Below are 20,072 nucleotides of genomic sequence, written 5' to 3'. Positions count from 1 at the left end.
TTTATCCCATTTTATAAAAGGAGAAGATATTCAAGAAAAATTAAATGATACACAGTAAGAGGAAGAAATTCTGGAGTTTTGGCTACAGATCACATGCTCTCAAAGACCTGTGCTCCTCAAGGAAGGTTTACTGTCATTAGCTCTCCCTAGTCGTCTAGGCTATAGAAACCTAATGCTTCTCGTGTTCCACTCTTGTTCATTTGGGTTATCAGCTCAAGGTTCACCTTTAACTTCACTACTCTTAAAAAAAATAAAACACCTACACAGAAGTGTCTAAATAAATTACAAAGACAAACTGTAAGTTATACTGTTGATTTGTATAAATAAAGCCTCTAACTCAATACTTTAAAAACCCAAAAGGACTTCAAAAAGTTCATGGAAAAATTGCAATTGAAAGATAGTGAAATTTTCCACAAATTTTTTGAAGTCCTTCACAATAATGATCTGCCTTACGTAACCCTTTAAGTGCTACATTTCACAATTATAATGCTCCTACCTCAGAACTTTTTATTTTGTGTGGATTACGTGGTCTTTCTTCATCATCAATGTCCACTTCTGTCAATCTCAGCATGTTATATACTGTATCCCCTGTCACCTATTACAAGAGAAAAAACATAGCAAATAGTATTGCATTCATTTTTTTAATTAAGAAAAAAATGTTAATATCGAATAACTAAAGAATATACTCATTCTATAAGTGTATATTTCTTTTCATGATCAATGAAGAATGAAATGGGTGCATAAGCAAATGTGGTGAAGAGAGCAGATGGTGCCCAGCTTTTAAAAGCTATAGCATCTGGGGTCTTAAAGACTTGAAGTTAAACAAGCAACCATCTAGCAGAGAAGCAAATAAGTCCACATGGAAAACACACCAGCCTGTGTGATCACGAGGTATTGACAGGATCAGGTTATCAGGTGTCAAAGAATCCAAAACAAATAACTTTACTGATGTAAACAAGGGAGTTTGGAGTGGAGACCCAAAGCCCATGTATAGACAGACCATTGGATATGCTCCCACAGAAGGGGAATGAGGAAGAGATGATTCAACTAAGGTGCGGTATAGCACCAATGAAACACAATCATTCCTCTAATTCCTGAATGCTTCTTCTCCCGATTACCATGACCCAGTTCTACTTTACAAATCTGGCTAGACCGGAGAACACACACTGATACAGATTAGAGTTCTCGATACATGGAATTCAGAACATATAAACCCCTCAGGAACAGTAGTGGGAGTAGCAATATCATAAGGGGAATTGTCAGTGAATGGGAAGGGGAAAAGGGAAACCCATCACAAAGTTGGATAGATAGCACCCCCCACCCCTAAGGGGATGAAGAGCAGAAATGTGGGTGAAGGGAGACAATGGACAATGTAAGATATGAAATAATACTAACAACATATAATTGATCAAGTATTCACGAGAGTAGAAGGATGGGGAGGGAGGGATAAAAAGAGGAGCCTATACCAAAGGCTCAAGTAGAAAATGTTTTGGAAATGATGATGGCAACATATCTACAAATATGCTTGATACAATTGATCTTATAAGAGCTGCAAGATGTATGGAAGTTTATAAGACCTGCAAGAGCCCCCAATAAAATGATTTTTTTTCCCAAAGAGTTCCGGTATATGCCTTTAATAATACAAAGAAAGCAATTTCCTGTTAAGGGAGAAAAAGTATAGCTGAACTCAAGCATTCGATGAACTTTAGGAAATGTCCAACATCTATTTCATAGGAGCTTTTATTTCAAAAGGAGCCCTGGTGGTATAGTGGTCACAAGTTGGGCTGTGATCTGAATGGCCAGCGGTTTGAAACTACCAGCTCCTTCAGAGAAGAAAGACAAGGTTTTCTACTCCCATAACAGTTACAGTCTCGGAAACTCAGGGTCCCACAGGGTCACTATGAGTTGTCATCGATTTGATGGCACTGAATTTTGGTTTGGGTTTTTATTAAAAATAAAAATTTACTGAGTGAAAATTCTGTCTTCAAATATCATTAAAAAAATTTAGACTTTAGAAGAGGACAGAAAAAGCAAATAAAAATTATAGTATAGTAAGGGCTTTGCAGACTTCATCTCGTTCAATCCTCTCAAGCAGCATAAATTAACTTAACACCATCATCCTCTTCCTTCTGTAGATACGAAAACAGAGACTCGAATACACAGAGTCAACATTGGCATCCCTTCTGACTTGCAGCAACAATGCTATATTTTGTCTTGAAAGTACAGGTTATATAGTATCAATTACATAAGGTCCAGGGGAGGAGACTAGCCAGTCAAGGTGCGATGAAGCAATGATGAAAAATACAACTCTCCTCTAGTTCCTAAATGCTTCCTCCCCTCACTATCATAATCCCAATTCTACCTTGCAAGTCTGGCTAGACCAGAAATGTACAATGGTACAGATAGGAAATGGAAACACAGGGAATCAGGGCGGTTGATCACTCCTAGACCAGTGGTGTGAGTGATGATACTGGGAGAGTAGAGGGAGAGGGGGTTGGAAAGAGGGAACCGATTATAAGGATCTACATGTGACCTCCTCCCTGGGGGATGGACAGCAGAAAAGTGGGTGAAGGGAGACGTCGGACAGGACAAGGCATGACAAAAAAAACAATTTAAAAATTATCAAGAGCCCATGAGGGAGGGAGAGCGGGGAGGGAGGGGAAAAATGAGGACCTGATGTTGGGGGCGTAAGTGGAGAGCAAATGTTTTGAGAATGATAAGGGCAGTAAATGTACAGATGTGCTTTACACAACTGATGTATGTGTGGATTGTGATAGGAGTTGTATGAGCCCCTAATAAAACGATTAAAAAACAATAATTTATAATTTATCAAGGGGTTACAACGTGGAAGGAGGCAAGGGCTCAAATAGAAAGAAATGTTTAGAAAATAATGATGACAACATATGTACAAACAAGTTTGATATAATTGTATGAACTGTTATAAGAGCTATAAGAACCCCAATAAAATGATCTTTAAATATTTAAAAAAATGATACCCAATGGCACGAATTTATAATATACGTACTTTTTTTTAATTATATGAAAATGTCTATGAACATCAGATTGTCTATGGTAGGGTATCTAGGAAGATTGTGCCAATGCGGATTTTTTAACCCATGTTATTAAGTAGTAAGCAGCAATACTGCCAGGAGAAAGATAAGGCTTTCTGTTCCCATAAATAGTTAGTCTCTAAAATGTATAGGGGTAGTTCTACCCAGTCCAATAGGATGCTTAGGAGTCATAACTGCTCCTATGACAATCAGTGTAACTCACTGTGAAGAGTTTTTTCAAAAGCAGCTATTTTCCAGTTAGGCTAATCGTATGTTTTTCCCATCCATCACCACAAAATCCAAGTTGCTTAGACAACAGGGAAACAATTATTGTTGAGCCAGCAGAGGGAGCTAATACACTGATCAAGTGTAACATGGCAAATACTTAAAACACATGAAACTATTTGGGGAAGGGAGAAGAATGACTCCCTTTTTAGTAATGTTGTTTGAAATTCTAGAAGGAACGTTCCTTGATAGGGCATTAAATGTGAACAGGATGAAAACTCCCTACTGTAAAACTCATGAGACTCACTGAGTCAGGATCAACTCAACTGGTTTGCTTTCTGATTTTTATTCAATGTATTTCCAGTAAAAATTTTCATTATCAACACAATTTTCACTTTACATTTAAAAGAATTCATGACTTTATTCTATCACTTTGAAAAATGATAAATATTTTAGGGTATATTTTTATGAAGGAAGTCCTTAAGATATAGTGATCAAGTGTAGATCATAAAAGCAAGAATAAGGTAATAAACCAAATCACAGTTGAAGGTAAATAAACACTGACCTTCCCAAAGATGGTGTGCTTATTGTTAAGTTCATCTGCTCGACCCAGTGTAAAGAAAAACTGGCTGCCATTATCATGAGGACCAGCATTTGCCATGGCAACCAGTCCTCTCCGATTAAAACGCAACCGAGAGTGAAATTCATCCTGAAGCATAAAAAAAGAAAAGCTTTCATGAATGATCTCCATTACACTAACACTGTTCATATTTCATCAGTTATTCATCTGATCGGCAAGGTCCCGAGCAAATTCATAAAAACTGAAATATTGTTCTTTAGCTATTCTTCACGTGTAAGCAAATTCAATATTCATAATCCCATCAGTGCCAATCCATTTAACTAGTCTTTATATATACTCTCTATATGAATATTTTTAATTGATCCTGTTTTGTGGAGAGTTGCCTACCCATAAAAGAGGGAATGGCTTTCTACATATTATTTCTTTGTTCTTCATAACCCTCAAGGTCATCTCAGGTTTCAGAAACTTCCATTATTTCTCCAAGAAAACCACTTACTGTTGTGTTATCTTGAACTATTGCCCCTTCCTGCCTCCAATTTATATTTCCATAAACAATTGTATTTATATTGCATTTTAATTACAGCAATCCACTGTGACAATATTACGTCATCGCACAATTGGCATCTTCTCTGAACCAGCACTGCTCCCATTTGCCAGCTTTCAAAAGAGCAGAGTAACCTTTCCAGGGGGGTTTTCTTGTGGTGGAGTCGAGGTGCACTGTGGCTAAGTGCTCAATTCTAGCCAAAAGGTCGGCAGTTTGAAGCCTTCACCACTCAACGGGAGAAAGATGCAGCGTTCTGCTTCCTTAAAGATGTAAGCCTTGGAAACTCTATGGGGCAGTTCCACTCAACCCTGAAGAGCAGCTGTAATTCAGATTCAACCCAATAACAATAGGTTTTGTTAGTTTGGCCTTTCGTTTGCTTTCTAGATATGAAAGGGCTATATAACATATTCTCTAGTCTTTTAGTTAACAGAATTTCTATCCACTCCTGAAACTGGACTGACCTATATAATACAGTAATCTTCTGTCATCAGTGCATTTCATAAAGGGAGTTGTCATTAGCAAATGATTCTGAAGAGATCTATACTCAAAGAATCATAACTGTCTGGAAATACATTATGTTTAATTAGAAATGACCTAATTTTAATACTTTACAAAATAACTATATAATCCTAAAATACTAAAGCAAAAATTCCATTGGGTTGGAATCATCAAAGAGATCTCTCTGGTACACCAAATGATAGAATCCAGGAATGCTTCCTACTAGACAAACACTCTGAAGTCATGATCTACCTCACCCTAGAAGGATATAAAATAGTGTCACCAACTATGACATCTGAGATTTTAAAAGCCATTCCACATTTTCTAAGGCCATTATCATCTGGAAACGAAAGCAGGTAAGTGAAATATCTTTCTTACCAATCACACCATGACCCAGGAAAACATAAAAGGATACGCTAGACGCAAATTAGTATATACACAATTAGTATAAACACAAAGCCTTCTTCATTTAAAGAACATGGCATCAAGTTCATTAAAGTGTGGCTTTTAGCTTTTACTTGAACTCTTTCTTATTCTAACCACATTATTCACATTAACTCATTTTTCTTCTTAGATACCATATATACTCAAGTATAAGCCAACCCAAATTATCAGCTGAGGCACCTAATTTTACCACAAAAACTGCATTGAAACTGTGCTGAAAAACTCAGCTTACACACGAGCATCTACAGCACATGTTGGGAGATAAGAAATCATAGATGTTTTTGAATAACACATGTTTGACTGACTTTTAAAGGCTTTTCCTTCTGTTCTCCTTGCACCTATCCCAGCATGCATTTTGTGCTAGTGTTTTTATTTAAAATGAACTAGATGCCTTATTTAAATAAAGTGTTTTAAAATAAGCTAGCATATGGAAAACATACCTTCCTATCCATAGAGATCAGAGAGTCAGCCATGGGCAAGTATATCTTATACTCATTTCTACCCTTTTCCTCGTGAGCACCTCTATGTCCACCTGAATTCATGCTGATGAGGAAGGCGCTGCTCTTATTTCTGTATAAGCCGACGTATGTGACAGGAATCTGCTTTTGTACAGTATTCGGAATTGTTTTCTTTCTTCGGTGGCATGCAGTCATGTTTGATAAGCAGTCCAAGTTTAATTGCAAATAAAGCATTATTCAGCCTCACCTTAAACGGGGCTCCATAGATAGAGTCACCGCCGGTCCCTGTGCCGGTAGGGTCTCCTCCTTGGACTATAAAGCCAGGCACTACTCTATGAAAGATGGTGTTGTCATAATAAGCTGAAAAAGAATTTTTAAAAATAATTGTTTAATGTTTGTAGTAATCAGAGTTAATACAACCAGGGTTACAAGATATTTTTTTCCGGAATTTTAACAATTTCCAAACTCAAATCTTTTCTTCCTTAATAGATTATTTACTTCTATAGAAGCCAGAATTGTGTTTACTTATTTCCATAATGCTTTCAAACTCTGGAATCCAGTTTTCAAAATTAAGTATCGAGTTTGGTTATAGATCAGTTGTCTCAACTGGAAGGATAGGAAGAATTTTGTCCCCCCTCCCCCCAAGGAAATATCTGGAAACATTTTTGGCTATCAAAAATGGGGGGTGCTACCAGCACCTGATGGGTAGAGGTAAAGGTTACGGTTTAACATTCTATGATGCATAGGGTAGTTCTCGGAAACCCACAAGGTCCAGTCTACTCTGCTCTGTAGGGTGACTATTAGTCAGAATGGACTCAATGGCAGTGAGCTGGGTGTTAAGTTTTTAAGAAGAATAAGACAAGTGTATTCCTGAAAGAACCTGCCTGGAGGCGTCCACTGATCACAAACACATATTTAAATATGTTTAATCTGGAAGAACCCTAAGCAGGTTGAGCTGGAATTCAAGGAGCAAAATGCTTTCACTGGCCCTCCCTCATATATCTAGCACATCTGCACATGCTCAAGACATAGCTAATAAATAACCCTAATAAATAATAAAACTATATACAATTGCGTTCAATTAGATACTGTTTGCTAAATGGTTGAAAAAGTAACTAATATATATACATAAGTGTACAATATGGGATTTATAAATATACAGTGAAGGTCACAGACAATCTCCTATAATAATTACCTGAAACCCAGACCATCAGGAGACTGCAGGGAGCAAAACGAAGTTATTTGGGTATGGTAAAAGCATGACGCTTTAAGAGGCAAAATAAGAGCAAAGAATTTAGTAGAAGTGGAAACACAAAAATCAGAACATCACTAGATCAAAAAATGTATTTTAAAAAGTAGAAATTATAGCCAATATGCACATGAAAAGATGATCAATATCATTAGTCACTAAGTAAATTCATAGGAAAACTGACATACATTACTGAGGGAATGAAAAATGGTCTATTTCATGTTTCCCAAAGTTGGGGCTACCGACCTCTAGGGGGTGCCAGAACCGCTCAGCAGGGGCTGCAACAGCTTTCTCTCAGGCTATAGCACAACAGATTTTCATTGCCAGGGGAAGTGTGGAGCATTTCTCTTAAAGCCAAAAAAGTTTGGAAGTTATATAATCTAGCAATTCCATTTCTAAGCATGTACCCGAACAAATTAAAAGCAGGTATTTAGGCAAATACTTATATATGATTGTCCACTGCAACACTATTCAATAACAACAACAAAAAAAGTCCAAATGTGGAAGCAAACTGTATGTCCATGATGGGATGAATGGCTATGCCAAATGTGCTATTATCCATAAAATGAAATATTACTGAGCCATAAAAAAGCAGAAATGAAGTACTGATACATGGTTCAAGATAGATGAGCCTTAAAAAACATTAAGTGAAAGATACAACATATTTAGGGTAGTTAAATCCACAGGGGTTGCCAAGGGTTAAGAAATAAAAAGACTGAGAATGACTACTTAATGGGTATGGCGTTTTCCTTGGGTGATGAAAATGTTTGGAGCCAGAGAAGGGATGGTTGTATAATACTATGGATGTACTAAATGTCACTGAATTGTGCACTTCAATGGTTCTTCTTCAAAACACCTATTTTGTCACTGAATTTCAACATTGTTTAAGAACATTTATTTTCCATTGTTACATTGTATCCAGATTGTTTTTGCTCCTTCTATTCACCTGGCTATAGATTGCAATCTACCATTCAGTCTGTCTAATGTTTATGTACTTTCACGTTGCAAACTTTGAGCTTCTCGTTCTTTAAAATTTCCTTCCAGAAACAAGTCTGGCTTGCCTGTGTCTACGGTGATTCTCAGTTCTGTTAACAGCTATATGAGGATTCTTTGTCGGAACTACTTGTCTGGCTCTATTTCCTTCCTGCTGTTATAGCAATTATTAATAATAGTGTTTGCAGATGTCTTGTCTTTTTTCTTTTTGAAGCCTTTTTTTGTGGGGGGGGAGTCTAAATGCTTTTCTATTTGAACCTTCCCTTCATAATTTTAGTAAAGGGTTTGTGGAAACTGGAATACAAAGATAATGGAATTTTCGAAGACCGTTTCTATTGATCTAAGGAGTCCTTGTGATGCTGTTGGGTAGCACTGGGCTGCTAACCACCAGGTCCAGGGAGAAGGATGAGGCTACTGCTCCTGGGAAGAGTTGTAGCTTCGGAAGCATAACAGAAGGGTGGTTTGAGTTGGAAATGACTCAATGGCAGCGGGCTGGGTGTGGAAGGCTTGTATTTATTATAGTTATCTATTTGGAAATCTTTGACTGTACCCTATTACTGGTTGCTTTTAATTCTTTCACATCTTGCCTCTATGGCAAAATACTGTTTTGTGGCAAAACACTGTTTCATGAGACTGAATAATTCTGTCTGGCAGAATCTAACAAATATTCTCTACATACCACACTATTTCTAATTTACAAAGGAACGTCCTTAATTGATTTCTGGGTTTTGTACTTACTAAAATGGTATGGCTATGCAGGTGGTAACTTTTAAGTCATACCATATGGTAAATACAAAACCCAAATGTAAGATTATTCCTTTATAAATCTGAATGACAACGAGTTGCCACTCCTGATGATATTGAAAACTAGGTGCAATGCATTCAAAAACTCAACAAGCAGCTCCAAAAATGTGTGTAATGTTTAATTTCCATAAGACAATATTCAGAAGGAAAAAACACATAGGCAAACATATTATTCTATAAAATTTTCAAAAAGAGTCAGAGTTCAAATATAAATATGTACAGACATATATGTGTATAATGTGCATATATGTGAAAACATACATTTATATGTGTGTATACACATGTGTGCATATACATATTTGTACATGCATGCACATATATGATATTGGTAATAATATCCCTGAAGGCTGGATAGAAAGAAGGCTTCGTGGAGAAAGTCCCACTTTAAGCAGACATTAAAAACCGGGTAAGACTTGAAGAGTAAAGAAACGAGAAAAAGCATTCCAGAGAGGAGAACTTGTATGAGGCTATGCATGAAAGTGCACATGGGAAGAACTGCTGAAGAAGTCAAAATAATGGTCAGCTGAAAGCATGTGGTGGGTGTAATGAGATACACAGTTAGAAATTTGGGAAGTTAAGCTGTGAATGGGGTCAAATACCAAATTGCTATACACAAGAGGGCACAGAGATAAACAATGAATATGTAAGAAGGTATAATGACCAATAATGAGAGGAAGACAAGGTAAGAGGTAAATGCTGTCATACAGATGGAGACAGTCTGGGAAATAAATTGATTAGGTTTGGGTTTTTTTCTAGTTTAGTTAGACCTTGAAGTCCTTGGGAGGTACAATTAAGTTCTCAGCTACTAAGAGAAACATTGGCAGTTTGAAACACACACACACACAACACAAAGCCTGGTGCTGTGCCCTGGAAGAATGGTCTGGCATCTGCTTCCATAAGGCTATAAACAGGAAAATTCTATGGAGTTCTACTCTGTATCACATGGGGTCAAAGTGGGTCAGAATTGACTTGACAGCAACTAGGAGTTACTGACTATAGTGGGTCCGAGTGCATACAAATGTTCACTAGAGAATTAGAAATGTAAAATTAGAACTAAGAAGAGAAGAAATGGTTGGAGTTTATTGAGATGAAATATTGAAAAACTGAAGAGTGAAGCAAATAGGGAACCAGAGGTAATTCGGGGGATGCTCACAATAGAGGATGAAAGGAAGAAGGAAAGGCTGGTAAAGAAAACCAAAAAAGTCCAAGGATTCCTTAATGAGATACATTGTTTTGTTAAAAGTGCACAGATTATTTGGAAAATAGTTTCCTCTCTCCCATTTCCTGACATGTAGTTCAACATCACATCACTCATCATCAATATAAAATCTGTTCAGTGCCATGAAAAATACAATGCAGTTTATTTTTAAATTAACAACAATATATCCTGCTAAATAAAACAAGAGTTACAGTTACCTTCCAAACAAAGCTGAATAAAATTTCTGCAAGCTTTAGGTGCTTCTTTAGACCATAACTCTATGTCAATATCTCCAGCTGTAGTTTTCAACAAAACCTGTAGAGAGAATATTACATTGTTATACTATCAATGTGCTTGAGAATCAGTGGAATGGAAATTCACTTGTGGCATTGTCAAGTTTTTAAATACAAATTAGAAATATTGCATGAATTTTGTTGTTAATACTTAACAAAACTAGAAATATTGACTACACAACATTTCTCATAACATTTTAAAAAGTAATTTAGGATTTAAGAAAATAAACATGCACCTGCTTTAATCACAGATAAAACTTGTTTGTTTAAAAAATAATGAAAACTTTTATAATCAAGAAGGATCCCTTCCAATGAAATTGGGGTAAAAAGTTAAGAAATTAAATAACCAATGATCCTATAAAATTATAACATATTAAAACAATTTAATAATTATACTTTTACATATAAATACTCTACATGTTCATTTAAAACCATGTTATTTCTAATTTGCAAAGCAAAATTCTTGATCTAATTCTGGATTTTGTACTTACTAAAATAGTATGGATAGGTGGTAGTTTTAAGTCATCATTTTCATAAGGTAAATCCAGATTTAGATGAGGGTTATTGATTAAGTTTATTCCTTTGTAAATTTGGCACAGCAAGGCTTTAAATGCAAGGAGTCCTGGTGGCCTAATAGATTACATTGGGCTCCTAAGCACAAAGGCAGCAGTTTAAAGCCACCACTCATTCTCCTGGAGAAAGATGCTGGTATCTACTCCTGTAAAGACTCACAGCAGTGGAAGTCCACAGGACAGATCTACTTTGTCATATAGGATAGTTGTAGGTCAGAATTGACTCAATGGCAGCAGAGTTTTTTGGTAGCCATTGGTTTGTTTTGATTTTAATAGTGAACACTCAAACAATCATTTGATAGCTTCTTTTAAATCAGCTCATAAAGACTCTAGTCAGAAACTGAACAAACATGCAATCAACATGCAAAAGTTGAAACAGAAAGAATAGTAGTTGGAAAATATGGCCTTGGCGGTAAAAATTAAGCCAAAGATTCCATGGTAGAATTGTAAAAAACGTTTGCACTAACACAAAAGGAGACTGTAGAGGTGGATTTATCAAGATGGAATACACAGCAATTAGATTATATCTGTGGGGAAAGATGCTGGAGACATTCAATGTCAGCTAAAATCAGGCCAAGGGCTAACTGTGGAACAGACCTTCAATTTCTCATATGTAAGATCAGGTTGAAGCTGAAGAACATGAAAACAAAGTAGGACCTTGACTCTATCCCACTTTAATTGCGAGAACATCTCAAGAACAGATATGAATCATTGAACACTAATAACATAAGTCCTGATTAGATGTGGAAGGACATCAAGAACATCATTCATGAAGAAAGCAAAGGGCCATTAAAAAGATACAAATGAGAGGATTCAAGATGATGTCCAGTCCATGATGCTCACCTACCCGACAAAATCACTGAAGACAAAGTGGATGCATAAGCAAATGTAGTGAAGAATGCTGATGATGCCCGGCTATCAAAAGATACAGCGTCTGGGGTCTTAAAGACTTGATGGTAAACAAGCAGCCATCTAGCTAAGAAGCAACAAATTCCATGTGGAAGAAGCACACCAGCCTGCATGATCACAAAGTGCCAAAGGAACAGTTATCAGGTATCAAAGAGCAAAAAATCAAATCATTGTGTGCTCACCTTCCTGATATGATCACTAAAGACAAATGGGTGCATAAGCAAATGTGGCGAAGAAAGATGATGGTGCCCGGCTATCAAAAGATTTAGTGTCTGGGGTCTTAAAGGCTTGAAGGTAAACAAGCGGCCATCTAGCTCAGAAGCAACAAAGCCCACATGGAAGAAACACTCCAGCCTGTGCGATCACGAGGTGTCAAAGGGATCAGGTACCAGGTATCATCAAAACAAAATAATCATATCATTGTGAATGAGGGGGGGGGTATGGAGTGGAGACCCAAATCCCAATTCTACCTTACAAATCTGGGTAGACCAAGACAGGAATTGGTACACAGACAGGAATTTGAAACACAGTGAATCCAGGGCAGATGATCCCATCAGGACCAGTGGTGAGAGTGGTGATACCAGGAGGGTAGAGGCCATCTAGCTGAGAAGCATCAAAAACCACATGGAAGAAGCAAACCAGTTTGTCTGACTACAAGGTACAGAAGGGACCAGTTATCAAAGAACTAAAAATCCTATTAATGGGTGCGCACCTCCCTGTTACAATCAATGAAGACAAACATGTGCATAAGCAAATGTGGTGAAGAAAGCTGATGGTGCCCAGCTATCAAAAGATATAGCGTCTGGGGTCTTAAAGGCTTGAAGGTAAACAAGCGGCCATCTAGCTCAGAAGCAAAAAAGCCCACATGGAAGAAACACACCAGACTGTGTGACCACGAGCTGTCAAAGGGATCAGGTATCAAGCATCAAGGAACAAAAAATCGTATCATTGAAAATGTAGGTGAGTGCAGAGTGGAGACTCAAAGCCCAATGTTAGTAAACCGATACCCCTTACTGAAAAGTTGTGGTGAGAAGCACCAGGTAGGGTGCAGAGTAGTAACGATGAAACATATAACTTCCCTCTAGTTCTTAAATACTTCCTCCCCATCACTATCATGATCCCAATTCTATCTTACTAATCTGGCTAGACCAGAGATGTGCATAGGCACAGATAGCAACTGGAACACAGGGAATCCAGGACCAGTGGTGAGAGTGGAGATGCCTGGAGGGTGGAGGGAATGTGGGGTAGAAAGGGGGAACTGATTACAGGTATCTACATATGGCCTCTTCCATGGAGGAGGGACAGCAGAGAAGAAGAGGGAGGGAGATGTCGGACAGTGTAATATATAACAAAATAATAATAATTTATGAATGATGAAGGGTTTATGAGGTAGGGGTGAGTGGGGAGGAAGGGGGAAATGAGCAGCAGATATCAAGGGCTCAAACAGAGGGCAAATGTTTTGAGAATGATGATGACAACAAATGTACATATGTTCTTGACAAATTGGATGGATGTATGAATTGTGATAAGAATTGTACGAGCCCCCAATAAAATGATTTTTTAAAAAAATAAGTCAACAGCTATAATAGCGAAGGAATTTCTGGAAGCAAAGTTCCCCACCTGATGAATGAGAATCAGACACTCATATAGGAAGCAGAGAGAACACCAATCAGACTAAACTCCAGGAAAAACTTATCAAGGCACATAAGTTCAATTATCCAACTTCAAGGAAAAAGAGAAAATTTAAGAGCAGCAAGAGAAAAAAAGGCAGTCACATACAATGGTGCTCAGGTAAGAATATGCTCATACCCATCAGCAGATACCATGAAGAGGAGGAGAGAGCAGTGTAACATCTTCCAAAAACAGAAAGAAAAAAATGCCATCTGAGAATCCTCTATACTGCCAAACTAACTATAAAGATAGATCGTGAGGTTAAGAGTTTTCCCTGACAATGAATAACACCCAACATGTGGAAAATCCTTGTTGACTCACTGTGGTCAGATGACCAACATCCACCAAGCACAAGCAGCAGACTGTCATGTAGCACAACTCCATCCAGAAGTCAAAGCACTGAAAAGAAGTACCAAGACAGCATTGCCTTGGAGGGTAAAGAAGGCAATAATGATGCCCCACCACATAAACACAGCACACTGATATGCAGCGTGATAGGAAAACACCCAACACAAAAAATACAAAAGGTACGAGATGACAGTGAATCAAAGATGGTGGTAATAACTCTGAAGTCAACTGCCTGAACTAATCCATTAAAGGACCAAGGTTAGCAGACTGGCTTAGAAAATGTAACCCATCAATCTGTTGCCAGCAAGAGATTAAGCACGCAGACAAATACAGACTAAAAATAAAAAGACTGGCGGAAAATATACAAGGCAAATAGCAACTTAAAAAGCAAGGACTAACCGATTACAAGAATCTACATATAACCTCCCTGAGGGACGGACAACAGAAAAGTGAGTGAAGGGAGACTTTGGACAATGTTAGATATGACAAAATAATACTTTATAAATTATCAAGGGTTCACAATGGAGGGAGAGGGGGGGGAATGAGGAGCTGATACCAGGGGCTTAAGTGGAAAGCAAATGTTTTGAGAATGATGAGGGCAATGAAATGTACAAATGTGCTTTACACAATTGATGTATGTATAGATTGTGATAAGAGTTGTATCAGGCCCTAATAAAATGAGTTTAAAAAAAAGAAGTAAGGACTGCAATCCTAATCTCTGGCAAAATTGAAATCAAGGTGCAAACAATAACAAGACACCCGGATGGGCACTATATAATGCTAAAAGAATCAGTAGCCCAGGAACCAGTAAGCATAATAAATATATATGTGCCTAATGCGACACCCATGATATTAATCAAAGAAACTATTCAACAGATGAAAAAAGAAATCACATATTCGACAATCATAGCATGTGCCTTTAATGCACCGCAACCAGAGAAACATAGATCACTTGGGGGAAAGCTCAGTAAACAGGCTACACAGCTACACCCTACAATTAGACAACTGGACCCAATAGCCATTTATAGAGCTCTCCATCCAAATGCAAAAAAAAAAAAATCACTCTTTTCAAGTGCACATGTGTGGCAGTAACATAATCTATTGTCAATTTGAGACTTAAGAGTGAAGGGGTGGAGTTTAGTTTGTTATTCGGGTTGCAGCTTGATGATATTTGGAGGCTCTAAGGAGATATACAGCTCACTGTAGGTGGGACACAGATTTACTCCCTGGGAGACACTGCAGCTGACTAGCTATGCTAGTGTCCTGAGTTGGAGGAGTCACATGGAGATCCCTGTCAGCGCTCATATGCTTATAATACCACTGGATCCGCAAGAATTCCAAACCACTTGCCTGTGACTTTCCTGAACTCGCTATCATTGCATGTGGTTCGTGAGTGTGAAGAGGGCTTTATAGATTGGTATCAGGCATGTGAGCTATTATCGGACATATGGACTTGAATTGGACTGGCTGTGATGTTTTCTTAATGTACAATTACTCTTCATATAAAGTTCTTTCTCATAAACATGAGTATCTCTGGATTGGATTCTCTAATCAACCCAGACTAACATACGATGGCACATTTTAAAAAACAGGCTACATGCTAGGAATACAAGTGAGCCTGAGTACATTCAAACACACAGAGATCACTCTGACAGCCATCTCAGATCACCATGACATAAGCTGGAGACAGCAAAAGGATGAACAGAAAAACAAGGGCAACAACTGGAGGATGAATAATGATCTTCTGCAAGACAAATGGTTACTGGCCCACATTAGTGAGGAAATTAGGAAGTTTCAAGAAATTTCTAGAGAATGTGAATATAATTAACCCAAACCAATAAGATATAGCAAAAGCAGTAACCAGTGGAAATCTGATAGCGATTAGTGCATAAATGAAAAACTAAAAGAGACTTATGACTGATAAACTATCACAGAACCTCCAACTAAAAGAGTCAACAGAACAATCACTCCAATACCAAAAGAAAAGAAATAATAAAAATCAGAGCAGAGTTAAAAGAGTGGGAAGATAAGCAAACAGTGCAAAAAAAAAAATCAATGTGGCAACAGTTCTTTGAACGGATCAACAGAATTGACAGACCATTGGCAAACCTAAGCAAGGAAAGGAAGGGAAGTAAGAAGCAAGCATCAATAGCCAGGATGAGGGATGAAACCAGGAAAATCACAACAAAACCCACAGAGATGAAAAGGATTAACACATAGTACTATGAAAGTCTATATTCTACAATTCAACAATGTGGAAGACATAGATAAATAATCTCTTCTTAGATTATCCCAGGTGGAGGTCAAGAACCTCAAAAGATCCCTGGAAAAAAGAAGAAATAGATATGGTTATCAAAAAAACTACCAACGAAAAAAGTTCCAGGCCAGATGGCTGCACAGGAGAATTCTAACAAGGTAAAAGCTGACACCAGTTCTCCGCAAATTATTCCACAGCATAGAAAAACATGGCAAACTCATTCTATGAAGCCAATATAACTTTGCTACCCAAACAGCATAAGGATCCCACAGGTATAGAGAACTAGACCAATATCTCTAATGAACATAGATGCAAAAATCCTTAACAAGATATTAGCCAATAGAATACATAAGTATTTAAAACATATCATCCATCATAATCAGGTGGGATTCATTCCAGAAATGCAAGGATGGTTTAACATCCTAAAGTCTAACATTATTCACCAATTGACAAGAATTTTGATAGCAATCACATGATAATATCAATAGATGCAGAAAAAGCATTTGACAACATTCAATACCTATTCCTAATGAAGACACTCAAGAAGATGAGAATGGAAAGAAAATTCCTCAAGTTAATACAAGCTATTTACAAAAAGCCAATATACAACATCATAGTCCTAGAGCTGGAGGTGCAACATGAAGACCCACACCAGCACTTAAGATGCTTCCACTGTCACTGGATCCACAAACCTTTCCACCCACTGGCCTGTGATCTTCCTGAATTCAGTATCATTGCATGTGTTACCTGAGTCTGAAAGGGAATTTATGGAGTGGTATCGGACATATGGGCTAATATGGGACTTGTGGAATAGTTCTGAACTGGAGTGGGTGGTTTTCTTAATGTACAATTATTCTTTATATAAAGTTCTTTCTTATACACATATGCATGTCTCCCTGGATTTGTTTCTCTAGCCATGGTAGTTACATAATCTGTTGTCAATATGAGACTTAAGAGCAAAAGGCTAGAGTTTAGCCTGTCAATCAGACTGCAGCTTGATGACCTCATTTGGAGGCATAAGGAGATAAAGAGCCACATGGAGGTCCCTGCTAGCGCTAAGATGCTTACATTGCCACTGGATCCACAACATCCATTGGCCTGTTAACTTCCAGCATTCAGCATCAGTGCATGACTGTGTGAGTCTAAAGAAGAATTTAAGGACTATTATCAGCATATGGGGTAATATCGGACTTATGGACTTGATCTGGACTGGGTTGAGATGTTTTCTCAAAATTCAATTGCTCTTGCATATAAAATTCTCTCTTAAACAAATATGAGTGTCAATGAACTTGCTTCTCTAGTCAACCCACACTAACACACTAGCCAACTCTGATTAATGCACCCATGGAACATAAGACTCCATCCAGTAAAGATGTCAATCTTACCTGAGTCACTATATAAGTTTAACACTATCCTGATTCAAATACCAACAATCTTCTACAAATTGTTGGAAAAAACTGACCACCAATTTCATTCAAAGAGTGAAGAAGCCCTCCAGCTTTGGGACTCTGACTGCCATCCACAGTAGCCCCATGTAGCTTGTCAGCAGGAAGACAAAGCAGAGAGTGGGACTGGCCTCCAGTGAGTTATTTATCTCTATAGCACTTCCAAATGCGGCCATCAAGCTGCAACCTGATTGACAGGCTACACTCCACCATAACAGTCTCAAGTTGGCATCAGATTACGTAACTACCACACAAATGAAAAAATCAGGTTCTGTGATATGGAGTTGGCCTACATTGGCCCAATATCCTTCTCTTCACAGGATTTTAAAAATTAGTACCAGGGACTAATCAAAGACAATATTAACAGAAGATCACTATGTCCAAGGGGGATGATTGATAAGACTCTCTAACATAAATTAACAAGGAGGTTTGGAAAGGGTGATATAACAAACAAACATAGATGCAGGAATGTATTTTGAGCTCACCTTAAACACTAGCTCCAACTCAAGAATAATTAGTTCCTACATCATGACCCTCCTCCGTACTGGCCCTCAGGAAGGGAACACAGAAGATATGGGTGTTATCGCTAAATGTGGTGAACAAATTAAAATAGTATCTGCAGTCTGAAAAGCTTGTCTCCAAACGAGCAGCCATTCTAAGTGAATGTCAACGAAATCCACATGGAAGAAACACACCGTCATCAGTCACCAAAGGATTATAAATAATATAATCCAAAATTGAAGGAGTTATTAGTATCAACGCCTACATTATGAGGACTAGGAGCACTTCGTGATAAAAATTTGGTGTGGATTCCCACTCAATATAAAAAAAATCCATAATCCTCACAACTGAAGCAATAGAACTGAACATCTTGCTAAACAGAGAAAAGGTTGATGTTGTCAAAGATTTTGTCTTGCTTGGATCTATAATCAATGTTCATGGAAGCAGCAGTCAAGAGATCAAACAACACATTGCACTGGGTAAAATCTGCTGCACAAGACCTCTTCAACGTGCTGAGAAGCAAGGTTACTTTGAGGAGTAAGGTGTGCCTGACCCACGTCATGGCATTTCCTATCATCCCATTGCATGTGAAAGTTGGACAATGAGGAGCTGATGCCAGGGGCTTAAGTGGAGAGCAAATAATACACAAGTGATGTATGTATGAATTGTCATAGGAGTTGTATGAGCCCCTAATAAAATGATTCAAAAAGAAAAGAAAGTTGGACAATGAATATGGAAGACCAAAGAATTGATGTGTTGGAAGTGTGGTGCTAAGAAGAATATTGATATGTATATCTATATCTATATATCTATATATATATATATATATATACATATATATTTGTCGGCCACTGGAGATCCCCTCATAGAGGGGTTTAGGAGAGGAGATGGGTCAGTCAGGGTGCGATGTAGTACCGATGAAGAACACAGCTTTCCCCCAGATCCTGGATGTTTCCTCCCCCCCAACTACCATGATCCGAATTCTACCTTGCAGGGATGGATAGGGCAGAGGTTGTACAATGGTGCATATGGGAGCTGGAGGCACAGGGAATCCAGGGTGGACAGTGCCTTCAGGACCAGGGGTGTGAGGGGCGATGTAGGGAGAGTGGAGGTTGAGTGGGTTGGAGGGGGGGAACTGATTACAAGGATCCACATATGACCTCCTCCCTGAGAGTTGGACGGCAGAGAAGGGGGGAAAGGGAGACTCTGGATAGGGCAAGATATGACAAAATAACAATCTATAAATTATCAAGGGATCGTGAGGGAGGGGGGAGCCTGGGAGGGAGGGGGAAAAAAAGAGGACCTGATACAAAGGGCTTAAGTGGAAAGCAAATGCTTTGAAAATGATTAGGGCAAAGACTGTATGGATGTGCTTTATACAATTGATGTATGTATATGTATAGATTATGATAAGAGTTGTATGAGCCCCTAATAAAATGTAAAAAAAAAAAAAGAAGAAGAATATTGAAAGTACTGTAGACTGCCAAAAGACCAAACAAGCCTGTCTTGGAAGAAGTATGGCCAGGAATGTTCCTTAAAGGCAAGGATGGTGAGACTTTATCTCAAGTACTTTGGACTTTACCAGGAGATGTCACTCTCTGGAGAAAGACTCATTCATGGTAAAGTAGTGAGACTGCAGAAAAAAGAGGAAGGCCCTCCACAGGACCTTTGACACAGTGGTTGCAACAACGGACTTGAACATTAGAACAATTGTGAGAAGGACCCAGGACCGGGCAGTGTTTCATGCTCATGTACATGGAGCAGCTATGACTTGGAAGCAGCTCCAGGGCACCTATCAACAACACCCATCAAAGCATGAAGACATTAGCAGGAGAAAGATGAGGCAGTCTACTCTGATAGGAGATTTACAGTCCCCGGAACCCATGGGAAGGTCCACTGTCCTGATGGGTTGCTGAATCTGAATTGACTCCACAGCAGTGAATTTGGTTTGAGGTTAGCCATCTAATCCACCAGGCCCATTCACATGTGGAAAGATTTCCCTTTCCCTACTCTGAGCATTTCATGTTTTTAAA

General features: G+C 38.3%; 1 protein-coding gene across 1 annotated transcript in view; it reads right to left on the bottom strand.

The window, feature by feature from the left end:
- The window catches only part of CWC27 (CWC27 spliceosome associated cyclophilin), a 277,596-nt gene that overhangs the window by 256,493 nt on the left and 1,031 nt on the right, over positions 1 to 20,072 (bottom strand). Inside the window, exons 2-5 of the mRNA XM_075541081.1 lie at positions 10,262 to 10,358; positions 6,047 to 6,159; positions 3,841 to 3,984; positions 497 to 595 (exon numbers count right to left, since the gene is read on the bottom strand). Of these exons, the coding sequence (XP_075397196.1) occupies positions 497 to 595; positions 3,841 to 3,984; positions 6,047 to 6,159; positions 10,262 to 10,358 (453 nt within the window). The remainder of the gene's footprint in view (positions 1 to 496; positions 596 to 3,840; positions 3,985 to 6,046; positions 6,160 to 10,261; positions 10,359 to 20,072) is intronic.

The sequence above is a fragment of the Tenrec ecaudatus genome, chromosome 2 (genome assembly GCF_050624435.1).
Source record: "Tenrec ecaudatus isolate mTenEca1 chromosome 2, mTenEca1.hap1, whole genome shotgun sequence".
In the NCBI taxonomy this organism is placed as follows: domain Eukaryota; kingdom Metazoa; phylum Chordata; class Mammalia; order Afrosoricida; family Tenrecidae; genus Tenrec; species Tenrec ecaudatus.
This window is presented reverse-complemented; position numbering and strand designations above follow the sequence as displayed.